Source organism: Dermacentor andersoni, chromosome 4 (assembly GCF_023375885.2).
Source record: "Dermacentor andersoni chromosome 4, qqDerAnde1_hic_scaffold, whole genome shotgun sequence".
Classification (NCBI taxonomy): Eukaryota; Metazoa; Arthropoda; class Arachnida; order Ixodida; family Ixodidae; genus Dermacentor; species Dermacentor andersoni.
The window spans coordinates 106,846,106-106,859,671 of NC_092817.1; the positions used below are offsets into that span (position 1 = coordinate 106,846,106).

At 44.1% G+C, this 13,566-nt stretch overlaps 1 protein-coding gene and 1 long non-coding RNA gene across 2 annotated transcripts; both read right to left on the bottom strand.

Annotated features, from left to right (window-relative positions):
• Positions 1-1,365: 1,365 nt before the first annotated feature.
• Positions 1,366-10,840, bottom strand: LOC140217358 (uncharacterized). The gene is made up of 5 exons (XM_072287899.1): positions 10,828-10,840; positions 9,263-9,406; positions 7,945-8,252; positions 4,171-4,605; positions 1,366-1,800 (listed from the first exon to the last, which is right to left on the bottom strand). Exons 1-4 carry the CDS (start codon positions 10,831-10,833, stop codon positions 4,173-4,175), a joined length of 891 nt encoding a protein of 296 aa, XP_072144000.1. The 5' UTR covers positions 10,834-10,840; the 3' UTR covers positions 1,366-1,800; positions 4,171-4,172.
• Positions 10,841-10,860: 20 nt separating this feature from the next.
• LOC140217359 (uncharacterized) lies at positions 10,861-12,627 on the bottom strand. The gene is made up of 3 exons (XR_011893888.1): positions 12,345-12,627; positions 11,617-11,780; positions 10,861-10,957 (listed from the first exon to the last, which is right to left on the bottom strand). It is a non-coding gene; the product is annotated as an uncharacterized lncRNA (long non-coding RNA).
• Between the last annotated feature and the right edge of the window lie 939 nt (positions 12,628-13,566).

Here is a 13,566-nt window from a genome sequence, read left to right on the forward strand (position 1 = left end):
GCCGAAGTGCAATGTCGCCAACCACTGTGGATGGCCTCTCATAAGCAACATAAGGACCGCAACCTCAAAGCGGCACTGTGGAATGAAGTGACGGCCGCCGTCCTGCCAGATATCAACATCCAAGGTAAGCACGAGATTTTGCAGCTTCCACGTGAATAATCGTTTACTAAGAAGTCTTTCATTTCTCTGCGCAGTGGGACTGGAGTTGGTGCAGAAGAGATGGAAGTCTCTCCGTGATAAGTTTCGCCGCATCTTCAACGGCCGCATAAAAACACAAAGGAGCGGCGCCGGCGCCGACGATGTCGAGTCGGTCGACACAGCATGGCCCTATTTTGAACTGTTGCTGTTTTTAAAAGACACCATGGTGACGAGACCGTAAGCTTGACATTATTGTTGTTGCGAACATTTTGCTGGCCAAAGGAAACCCACCTTGATTACATCTATGTCAGTGAGATGTGGTGCTTGTTTCTTCCGAATGGGCAATTAACCTCATCGTAGAGCGAGATAGTAAGCCTTTTACCGGCTAATAATTTTGAGATATACTTGGCTAAGCCTACTGCCATGAACGATGGTAATGGGCATTTAAATGTAACAAATTTCAGTGTGCAATAAGTGGTTTTTGCGTTGGAGGCGCGTACAAAGGAAGGGGGCCATCCTGTGCTTGGGTATGCACCAGTGGTGCAGCCAGGAATTACGAGGGGAACAGGGTCCGGCAATTAATCAGGGTAGGGGAGTGGTGGGGAGGGGCTTGTGCTCGGTGTTACTACATCCGTATTTTTTGGCTATGCTGATACCCACGCCTGCTCACCGAAGTAAACAAAATGAGGGGGAAAATTGGCAATTCAACGTTTATGCAAGCAAGCTGTAATATACAGGTGGCCTTCATTGTAAATACCACATGCCTAGGCTGTGAATTGTATAGTTTTCGGAGTTATCACAGTGCAATTTCACTTGTGAACAACTAATGGTAAGGGTTTTCACATCTCCATGTTATAGCATGTGGTGCCGCTTCGATCATAGTAATTACCTTAAATCATGAATATGATGTGCATGGCTATGTTTCATGTATGCTTGCCAAATTGCTGACATATATATAAGTTACTTCTAGTATGGCATTTTTACTGCGATTAGACACTTTACAAGGAATATATATTTTCTTTTACAGATACACTGACATGCACGAAAATATTTTGATGCACCTTTACTTATATTTTTCTTTTGCATTTCTCTTTTGCACAATGCATGGTAATACGGATCACATTAGTGAATGACAACTTTAACATTATGAAAGTGCTAGTATTGTTCATAACAGTTTTACAGTGTGTGAGGCTATAACAATAATGAAGAGCAAGAAAAACACTGAAATGGTTTCACTTTGTTTTATTGCAATGTTACAAAACGTCACAACATAGAAAACATGCACTTTTTCTTATGTGCAGCACTTCAGGCAATTATGTAGTGCCTGCAAGCCCGAGAGAGGAGGCGAGCCAGCAGCTGGACACAAGTGAGCCACTAGGGGGGAACCAGCAGCACAGTAGTGCAGAAAGGCTTTTAATGGGCATTGCCCAATTTGAAGACCAGGATTTGGATGAACAATCAGATTTTTCTGATCTGTCAGGCCTGGTATCAGCGTCCCAGGTCTCGTCAGCCTCGACGTCATCCCCAGCGCCAGCCTCAGCATCATCCCCAGCGCCAGCCTCAGCATCATCCCCAGCGCCAGCCTCAACATCATCCCCAGCCTCGACGTCTACGGCACAAGGAGCGGCTGCCCCAAGTCACCAGGGAGCCGCTAGCCAAAGACTGCAAAAAAACAAGAAGAGAAGGCCCAGTGAGGACGCCCTTGTGACTGAAATGGGCGAACTGTCCAAGACCCTTAAGGCTTGCCCTTTAGAGGATGAATACTATCATATGGCTATGAATATAGGAAAATTCTTGAAGAAAGTGCCAGAGGAACGGCAACTCGACTTTCAGATCGAGTTGCTGCAACTAATAAAGAAATATTCGGAGTGATGAAGGGTCTGTTGCACTTTTCTTAACATGAAAAATGTTTTACTGGTCTTCACCAAGAATTCTAGCATGTACGATCATCACAGAAATGTCTTGAAAAGACAAGGCTTGTTTTCTAGCCCCCCAGGAGATGGCACTATTTTGATATTCTCTCAGCATTGTGCTCATACTGTCTGTGGTAACAACGCAGTTTCGTCGCATGGATTCCCTTTAACGTTCGATTGCCGTATACTGCTTCGCCTTGAATGGCGCCAATTAACAATGCTGTTAAGTGCAGCAGAAAGGCAGTGAAGTTCATGGGCAAATGTCGTAAGACATGTTTCACTTTCATGTTATGAGTGATTCCTATGAAAGAAGGATTAACCAATGTTTCTACAACGCTACAATTACATTTAAGCATTGACAGCCATTCTAAGAGCAAGTAGTATTTTATCAGAAGTTTTCAATGCATTTGCTGGCGTGCACACATCTCGTTCCCCCTTAACAGATAGCAGGCTAGCGGACTTGCTTCAGGCTACATTCGCTGATTTTCCTCAGTTAAATCTTCCTCTCACTGTGAAGCGGATATGTTGTACAGACACAGCCCAAAGTGTGGGATATCTATATAAACATTCTTAAAAGTGAAGTATCGTGGGATGCAATTGTTTTGAAGGACAATAAGCAATGTTTCTGCATGTATATACTGGTTTTCCTGCATACAAGTAACAAAACAAATAATTCACCATATTTGATCACAGGTTCTAAAATAAGTATACCTTGTCCAGCCATCTAGAGTTAATGCAAAATGAAAGGCCACTGAAAGCAGGAGCTTTGATGTCAGGTGCGAGCGCTTATTGAATTTAAGCATAGCTCTCTCAAAACGAATTAGCTATGCTATGCCTAGGCTCCAGGTTAATTTAGAGCACCTGGGGTTCCTTAATGGCCACCCAGTGCATAGTGCACCAGTTTTGCATTTTGCAGCCGAGAGAATAAGTCATTTCCATTTCATGATTGGCAGTGAGCTTCTAGAATGTTTGCATGAATACCTGAAGAATCTGATCATGAAAAGTTACAGAAGAATAAAAATGCGTTAAGGCCCATATGGCAGGCATTACCAAATCATGACTGCCAGGTTACTGCTACCACTGAAACAAAAGTGTGAAAATATTGAATACTAGTGGTACCTAATACAAGGGATACAAACTTGGAGGTTCATAAACCAGCGTGAGTTGATGTGAAGGACCGTACAACGAACGATGGAACGAAAAGTTAGGTCTAATGTTAAGAGGAAGGCAGGCGGTGGGGTCGCTATACGAGTTGACATTAAAGGAAGAATTGGAGCTAGGCAGGCTATGCAATGTGTAGAACATACAGCCAGCAGTCTATGAAAGTTACAGAGTGTGTGCCAAGGGGAACACAGTCAAGGATGACAGAAAATTAGGGGTGTGATGATGTTAGGAAATGTGAATACAAAGCCTGAAATCAGCTAGCACAAGACAGGAGTAATTAAGGATGCCGAGAGAGGGGTTCGTCCTGTAGTGGACATAAAAAATGGCTGATGATGATGATGATTCTCATTTAGCAATGATGCAATGTGGCAGCAATTTTCAGCACAAAGGCAAGAGGACGTGAGGAGACTGTAGTAGGGAAATGATTGGACATCAGTTATACATTCTTAGCAGTGTACTGGAGATATGCATACACCTGCTCATGTTTATCACCATACCATTTGCTTAGAGGATAAAATATGCTTTTCAGAATTACTTGCACATCACCATGTCCAAGTGGATCCCTACAAATGTTTAATTTCTGTTCTAATCTTTGTAATAGATTCCAGAGTTATTTCTGTCACTCTAAAGATATGTACAACCTTTGTGGCAAATGTTATCCCCAGACAATCAGCCTATCCTGCTTACATATTCCCATCAAGATTGCAATGTTACATTGATAATGCACATGTTGTTCATGACCTGGAAGTACTAGGTACCCAGCGTTAAAGGAGGTGTACGTAACACAGAAGCATTGTTGTTACGTGACAAGACAAGTGAAGGGGCACTAGCTTTTTTTTTAAAGCTTAACACAACAGAGCCTGCAGGTGTGATGTAAATGTAACGAATAGATTTCTTTACTGTGAACCCATAAACTGTGACATGAGGCTTTAGCCTTGATACTTTCATAGCTCACCATTACTGAATTGTTAGATGTGTCTGCTCCCGTAGCCGCTTGACAACTGCTTCTTTGGACACCCCAGGGAGATTCCATTGCCAAGGAACCTCCCCAGCACTGCTACAAAAGTATGCTGCGAAAAGGTTCCTGCTGGTTGCCGCATTACCAAGGTAGTTCCTGCAATGTGTTGCCTTTATCGGGAAGAAGTGGGGTTCCGAGTTGTTTCCCGATGCTTGTTGGACACCTTGTCGCCACTGTCCTGCGACGAGGTTACCAAAGCTGTCCTCTGTATCGGTGAACTTGTGTGACTGTGGGTTGTGGACAGTGAGAAAATTGTGCAGAATACAAGCAGCCTTGATAACGAAGTCCACATTCTTCGGTTTCAAGTGGATGGTACGTAGCAGAATTCTCCATCTGGCCGCCGTTATCCCAAATGCGTTCTCTGCACAGCGCCTGGGGGAAAATTGAAACACCTTGAATGCCAATTTTAAAGAATACAAATACAGTTGAATCCCGCCACAACGAATACCGCTACAACGAATAATTCTTAATTCTCCGTCAGTATTTCATAGAAATGAATGCCCTAAGTTTCTCTGCACAATGAGTCATTTTTGGGGAACTTTCCGCTTCACCGAAATTTTAACGGTCAAAATCGAAACCGAAACAATTGTTATTGGCAAAAGAGAACTGATTCACGTGAAGAAATGCCGTGATTGTAGTTTCACCATTGTGGTATCAGTTATCAGTTCAGCACATGCCTATGACGTAGGACTGTCAATGCTATAGAAGCAGAGGTGCTCTCGAATAAAGCACATTCGTTCCTGCCCTGGCTTCCTGCGTCGTGGTCTTTCCTTGGCCACAAAGATGGGATGATGCTAGGATTCTGAACCAAGCACCGGCGCAGCTGTTGCGGCGCAACGGACGGCTGGGCCACCATCCGAAGGCAAACATTTAAAAATGGCAATCCCTGTAGCTTCGCAACGTTTCGGAAGCATGCCAGAGTTTAACCCAAGAAGCGAGGATATCAAGTCGTATTTCGAGAGGTATGAAAATTTTGTGGCACTTAACGAGGTTCAGGAGACAAAGAAGTTGAGGTTGTTCTTGAGCGTAATAGGCAGCACAGTGCAGAGAGAGCTGAAGAAAATTTTAGTTCGTGACAGCCCTAATGACAAGACCTTCTCGGAAATATTGTACTAGAACAACACTTCAGCCCAGAGTATTCAGTAATAGTCTAGCATTGCAAGTTCAACAAGCACACGCAGCAGGAAGGAGAATGCTTCGAAGACTTCATGACGGAGCTTAAACGTCTAGAGCGTAATTGAGAGTTCAAGGCGTTTCTGAATGATGCCTTGAGGGATCGACTAGTGGTAGGATTACGCGACCAAGAGACTCGAAGGATATTGTTCGCAACAGAACGTTTAACCTTTGAAATGGCATGAAAGATTGCGCTCGAAAAAGAACTTGCTGCAAGGCAAACAAAGGAGCTGCATTGCCAGGCTGAACGCTCGACTGACATAAGGGTGGTAAACGAGGGAAAGCGGAAACGAAAGCCAGGCCGTTGGGGCGTAAAAAAAGAAGGGGGCACAAGCAGACCGTTTGTTAAAGCTGCGGGAAAGGGCACAATTCAGACAGGTGCTGGTACCGCAACGCGAAGTGCCGTTCATGTGCAAAGACTGGGCACCTGCAAACGATCCGCCGAGAGCGAAAAAGTCGTCCAGTCAACTATGCTGAAGCGACAGACGAAGAAGTGGATGATTCCGAGACATTTCACGTGTTACTATGCGCGTGAGATGGAAAGCGAGGCTACAAAGTTTCCGTGCAGATTGAAGGGAAGCCAGTTTCTATGCTTTTGGATACGGGTGCAGCTGTCGCGTTGATGCCTGAAAGTGTTTTCAGAGAATGGTTTCCGCGGACTGAATGCAAGCCAAGGTCAGTTTTGAAAACGTATACAGGTGAGCCTGTAAAGCTGCAAGGAAAGGCGACCGTAACCGTTGAGCATAATGGCTGCATAACTGAGCTTCCATTGCATATAGCAGAGGACCAGGGTAAGGCTATGCCTACACTTCTAGGCCAGGATTGGCTAGAAAAGTTGCAACTTGATTGGAAAACCGTCAGTGGTGCCACAGAAAACGCTGGTGTCAATTCTCTGCGCGAAATATTTCTGGAAGTTTTCCGCACAACACCGGGCGGGAGTAGTTTCGAATTTATAAGCCAAAATATCCACAGAACCAAACTGTACGCCTGTGTGTTGCAAAGCCAGGCCAGGCCTTTGGCTACTAAAGAAATAGTCAGCGAAGAACTTCGGAAGCTAAAAGTCAAGGCGTCTTAAGAAAAGGTACCACCAGCAAGTGGGTGACTCCCATTGTACTGGTTTCGAAGCGTGGTGGCGGAATCAGAATTTGCAGTGACTACAAAGTAACAATCAATCAAGTGCTAAAGACCGATTGTTACCCGCTCCCGCTTCCTGAGGATTTATACTCGATGCTAGCCGGTGGTAAGGTATGTTGTGTGCTGGATTTGTCTTCTGCGTACCAGCAAGTGCCTCTTAGTGAAGATTCTAAGCCACTGCTCACGATAAATATACATCAAGGCTTGTACAAAATTCAAAGGCTTCCATTTGGAATTGCGAGCACACCAGCTATATTTCAGGCCATGATGGATAGAGTTCTACAAGGAATTCCCAATGTCGGGTGCTATATAGACGACATCATCATCAACGGTAACAGCGCAGAAGATTTCTACACAACTACCACAAGCGTTCTCAAGAGACTTAGCGAGCACAACATAACGCTGAAAGAGGAAAAATGCAAGTTTTTTCGTGATTCAGTAGTCTGCCAAGGCTACAAGGTTTTGAAAGAGGGCATCGATCCCTCCGCTGAAAAGATAAAAGCAGTACGAGATGCCCCAGAGCCCAGCAACATCAAAGTGAGGGCTTACTTGGGTCTTCTAAACTTCTATGGCAAGTTTTTGCGGCATTTGGCAACTGTGGTAGCCCCTCTTTATCAGCTTCTTCAATAAGATCACAAGTTTAAATGGATGCAACAGTGCAAGAAGGCCTTCGAAACAACTAAGTAAATGATTCTCAACAGTGAAGTATTAGCCTTCTAAGATGTCACAAAGCCACTCGGACTTAGTTACGATTCTTCCGCTTACGGCTTGGGAGCAACTGCTTGGAAGGTGAGCAACGTGGCTGGCATCTTAAGCAACTTCGTGCTGGCAGACATCGACAACGCCGATGAGACCGGGTTATTCTACGAGATGTTGCTGGCTAGGACGCTCGACTTCAAGGGGCAGCGCTGTCACGGCAGCGAACACAGCAAAAAATGTGTGACCGTGCTGCTTTGCACAAACATGGATGGCTCTGACAAGCGTCTGCCATTAGTCCTTGGAAAAAGTGCCAATCCGCGCTGTTTCAATGGATCCCATAGCCTACCTGTGCAGTACAAGGCGAACAACAAGTCATGGATGACTCGAGCTATTTTCACAGAGTGCATGGTGGCATTCGACCGCGACATGAAGCGGCAGGGCTGTAAAGTTTGCTTGCTTCAGGACAATTGCGGATGATAAAATTATGCCAACTAGCACAAGTTTCAGTTATCTTTCTACTGTCTCTCAAATCCTGCAAAATTATAATGAATACAGTGGAATGCAAAAAAACCTTCCATAATTTTTAGAATTGATTACTGCAATAACTGCAAGGGTGGTCTCCACAAACTAAGATAATCGGTCTTGTATGTTGCTTACTTTGCCTGCTACATGTAATAGTGACATGAGGGATTGAATGCCACATACCTTGCTCGGCTTAGCCTATAGTTGAAGACCCGTCTTTCATCATCAAGCTGCCTGGCTGGATAAGGACGAAGAAAATCCTCTCTCAGCTGAAAAGCCTCGTCGCCTACGAAGGCATATGGTGCATTTGTTGCAGAGCCAGGAAGCCAATTCAGTGATGGTATATCCAAGTCTCCTTGAGTGAGGGCACGTCCAAACTCAGAGTTTTTGAATGTGCCACCATCACTGAGGCGACCCTCGGCTCCCACATCGATGAGGGTGTACTTGCAGTCACTGTCGACCACAGCCATTAGGACCACAGAGAATGTGCCCTGCAATTATGAGCACAAAGCACAGAATCAATACCAGTGCAATAATTGTGACAGCTGCACCACTCTGAATAAGCGCAATATCGGTATATCTCATTGAAGTGCAAAAGCAGCTGCCCATAATGTGAAGCCTAGAATCCCGGTAGAACAGTTTGTGTAAAATTTCATCGTAATGTATGACTGAGGAAGTAAAAACATCTCACACCAAGTGCATCCATTCTCCTGTCGTTGTGATTGTTGTCTGCATGACAGTAAACGCTTATGGCATGTACAAAGTAATAGAAAGTTTATTGAGCGACTTGAAAGTAATCACAGTTGTTAAATGGTCTCTGGCAGTAGCACTAATACAAGCACTTGAAATTGTTAAACGTCCTTAGTCACCTGATGCCAAGAATCAATTCTAGAGAAGTAACTTGTTAAGCTCTCACAGCTAACATCTTTTCGCACTTTTTTAAAGTCTTTTTTGCACCTGTCAAATAATTCTGAGGCATCGAGCAGTCATGCTGCTCCCCGTGATCCCTACTGTATATATGAGATTATATCTTGTGATTTATTTGTGTTCATTGCCATTGGTATATAGCAAGCTTTTGTACATTTTTAATAATGCACTAGAATATGTTCACCTTTCTTGATTGATTGTGTAGATGTCCACTGTTATATGCATGCGATTTGTTTTTTTGTTCTTGCTGTTCGTGCTTGCTACCACCCTGTATGCTTTGTAATGTTTGTTCTCTTCGCCCCCCCCCCCCCCCCCCCGCTATAATGCCATGAGGCGCTATGGGTATGATGTAAACATAATAAAATTCGGGGAATAAAATAGAAAATAAGGCCAAAAGCTTAACAGGATTCTGCTGAACCATTACTTTTTAATAAATGACATTTATGAGTCATTTGTTCTGCTTTGGCACTGAGTATTTGAAAGTGCCTCTCCACCCGTGCAAATACCAATATTACCAGGTGAACTGAGTAATGTGCTCATCTGGTCAAATGCAAGTAAACAAAGGTAATGCCACCTTGTAGTTGAAGTAGACGCTGCCAGAGTTAGGAGGGCTAACAATGGCAACATGTTTGCCGTCCACAGCACCTAGGCAGTTCGGGAACTGCCATCGCATCGAAAAGCCCTGGGCTATCTTCTCCCACTCAGCTCTGCTGGGTACCTAAAAGAGTTGCACAGAATCATCAGTGCTCCACTACACCACACAGTAGCTGATGTGATGTCTGCAAATATGGGATGCTGTTTTGAAATATGATCTCAAAAGTTCGAATGATACATGGGAATGATTTGAGGGGAATACGGCAAAGTTGCTTACAAGTCATATTCAGAAGAAACAGTTTCGAGAAATTTTTTGTGCAGGGGCCAAGGCAAAAAAAATAATGTGAGCACTTTTCTAAGTTACCATTCATGAAAAAGCATGGTGGTGACAGGCGTACTCACTCTTACAAGCCACTCAGTGGATGCAAGGGCAGTGAATTCACAATTCGCAGTTTCTTTATCAACAAAGCAAAAATAACAAATTGTGCCAGTGAGCACCATGAAGAGAGGAAAGGCAATGAAGATAAATACTGACATAATAAAGATATATGGTTTCGCACTGGATAGTCGCCAATTAAAAATTCTACGGGGCAGACAATGAGGCTGCAGGAGCCAATGTCGTCTAGAAAAAGGTTCACGGTCATACTTGCAGCCCTCGAACAACATCTGCATGATTTCTAAACAGAACAGTCACCCACAAAAGTTTACGGGGCAGGGGTTTCACGACAAAGGGGAGTTTCTGCTCTGGTAAAGCGCAATGCTTCCAATTCAATGGATCACAGTGTAGACAGCAAAATTTACTACGGATCGAAGCTTTTAATTAGAGACTATGTGCACGGGCTTCGCGGAAATGTAGTCATGTGTAGCAACGCACATTGCGGTGCATAGCTGAGTATGTGTACGGGGTGATCATTTTAAGTGTTCCAGAATTTTTAAATATCGTCTGTGAAAGATAGAAGAATTCTTGTCCTTAGGCTGGATTATTCGAAGAGGCAGACGTTACTAGCATGAAAACAGATATTCAACTTATTAAGAAAAACTTGCAAGTTAACTTCCTAACTTTACGGCACATATTGCAATTTCTGAAATGTGCTGGTGATTTTAAGACATATCTTTTTAAAGTTAATCACTCGGATGACACCAGTTTCGAGAAATTATTTCCAAAGTGTGGGACGAAATACATCGGAGTTTGTTACTTTTGCGTGGAAGAGTGCAATCTTACGGCGAGTTTGACGAGACATATATCTCTAAACTGGTCTCATTCTGAAAATTAATTTAACGTGTACACACCTTCCAAACTCACCAGAGACAATTAGTAAATTGCCATATGTGGCGTAAATTAATTAACTGAGAAGTTGAATAGCCAATTTTGACTTCTCATGCAAGTAATGTCCGCCTCTCAATAATCCAGCTCAAGCACTAGAATTATGTTATCTACACCAGGCGACATTTAAAAATCCCGGGAAACTTAAAAATATTCTGCCCATGTTTTGGTGAAGCACACAAGCAGCACATCTCAGACGCATTATGAAAGCATTCGCTTACCTTCATATAGTGATCCTTTGGTCGTGCCCAGAGGGACCGACATGTGACGTGTATGCACATTCGTGCAGTTTCAATGCCAACACGATATGCAAGTGCGACATTACAGATGTCTTGGCCTGATGCCAGGTAACTGTAACACAGAGAAACAAAATCCCAAAACATGTTTTTGAATATTTAGTTCCATTTATTACCACAATAATTAAGAATGTTTCTTTTTTGAAGTGCTGCTACCATTACAATCTTTAGGTGCCACTTTCTTTCGTGAACAAAGAACAAAAGTGCTCTTGTAAAAGTGCCTAGTATAGTCTAATATGGTACTGCTAGTTGAGTAATTTTTTCTTCAAAAATTGATACCACATTTTAATGTCTTCTTACACATGTATCTTAACCTTCCACATTCTATGCCGTTCCGGTGGCTCCTTTCTTTTTTACTTATAATGCCAAGGCAAGCAAGTTCGAGCAAAAATTCCGAAGTTAGACGGGCCTCACCTAGCACTGCTTGTCATAATAGCTTGCAGGTGTTATAAGCTCAGTACAGGAAAAGTTGTGAGAATTAAATTAGATGCTATGCTACGCATAACTGAAAAAAGAAAACGAGAAGACAACACAGAAAGACTTGTACCCAAGTTTCTTTGCCTCATATGCCCAGTTTTGTGCAGCAAACAGCCCATTAGTAAGTATGAAACTAGTCCCACAAGGTCTCCATTTGTAGAACGCTAATTGATAGCACAACACAGGCACTACCCGCTAGTGAAAGCACTACATACAAAGAACTGAATACATACGTACCTTAATGCTATTGCCAGCCGTTCAGCTGGCTCCAAGGGTTCTCTTATGAAGTTCTGACAAGTTAGGTCTGTTACAACAAATGTCAGCAATGTATCAAACATCTGAGGCGTCATACGGTAAAACTTGAAGAAGAAGGCGTGGTCGCCTTCACGCATACGGCGCATCTGTCAAAGGAAAAAAAAAATTAGCTGTGAACAGGTTTTCCAGGCTGGTGCCCATGTCTGTGCAGCAAGTATGTCATTAAGTACGCCATACAAGTATGTCCCACAATGTTTTGGTGACATATTTCTAAAGTCTCACAACTCCTTCATTCTCGTGCGGCACTTAAGAGAAAAGTCACTACACAAGACCTTTCACGATGTCTGGAGCGTGCCAGAATCGGCGAGAGAGGACAGTTGATATCCCCAGCACCACTAGGGCTCGGCGAGTCCGCAACCTACGGACCAGTCCGGGTTCCGTCCTCGATGCCCCTTAGCCCCTTCGGATTATCGGAAGTGCCAGCAAAGATTACTGAATAATGCTACGTTGTTGACACTTAGTACTCGTCCAAATTTCCTCTAAAAAACCAGATTACACAACTGTATGGCGCTGAGCCTATCACGGACCCATTTTTCATCATTCCGACCGACATTGTAGCAACGACTTCGGTGTCAAGCATGTGCATGTGTATTCGGCAGCTAATTGCCTGGCTTGTTTGCTTCACAGGGAAAAAGAACAAAGTTACTTACTGCTGTGTAGTAAAGTCCTTCTTGCTTGCGTGCTGCAAACACGGGCCGAACCCACCATCGTCGCGGTTGCCGCTGGTACCGACGTCGCCTCCTCTTCAGCATTAGCAGCAACGTCATCATTTTCATGACAAGCAACACTTTCTTTTTTCTAGACAACGGTCTCATGATTGAACAGTTAGCACAAAGGTCGAAAGCTTGCAGCGCAGTTCGAGGTCTGACACACCGTACAACACGCGAGGCGCGTAGCACACGAGTGATGCTATGCCGATGCTGCTGCAGGTTTCGCCGGGCTCACAATACTCATATTAAGTCGCAGTTGAGCTGAATGACCCACAAGGAGTCGTAAAATATGTTTCTGAAATATAAAAACAAATTTTAAGCTAAATTGCGTTTATTGCGTTTTCTTGCAATATGTAACACATTGCTTAACGTGGCCGTTAAGCGAAGGCTAGACTGCCTTGAACATGGCAAGCTAGCAACACTGCGCCGCCGCGACGAGACGCGCGGCTACGCGCGGCAGCTCGTGCATCGTTTGGGTGCGCGCCCTCTTCCTCCGCCGGGCGCGACGCGACGTCGAGCCAGCGCGGCGTGTGCGAGCGCATTGGAACGCGTACGTCTGGTTGAGCCTTTAACCTTCCGTTGCACGCCGCTGCGATTTTTGAGCCGCCACCACAAGCTAAGCAAGGGGAAGCGGACCAATCTCAGGCGCCGGCACCACCCTCCTCGTCTTGTTATTCACTTTCACTGCGCTCGCTCGACCCCACCGAAACCCTCTCCCTTTCTGCATGCTCATCGCTTTTTGTCAGTCAATTAGATAAGAAAAGCCTGTCAAAGTTGGCAATGTTATAGGCTGTAAGATAAAACGAAGGTGACCTTTTATAAACGAGGAGAGCGGTAATATTATTGGTTGGTTCAAATAACGTGCCGGGTCAGCGCACAATGCTTCCGTTGGCGGTTACGCAAATATGACTTCAGGTGATTGTAATAGTTTTACGTTATGGGGCTCATTTACAGAGTGAAACGGCGCACTGATAAAACTTTAATTAATTGTTTCAAAGTAGCTAACTTCTGCGATTTCTTATTTGTTAGTTGGCCCCGAATATCACTCCCAAAATGAAAATTCTGAGTAACCGGGCTTCATCACAAGACATCCACTGGAGAGGTCAGTGAGAGGCCATTTAGAAGCTGCAAAGAATTGGCTCCTGTAGAGCACTCGAGTACT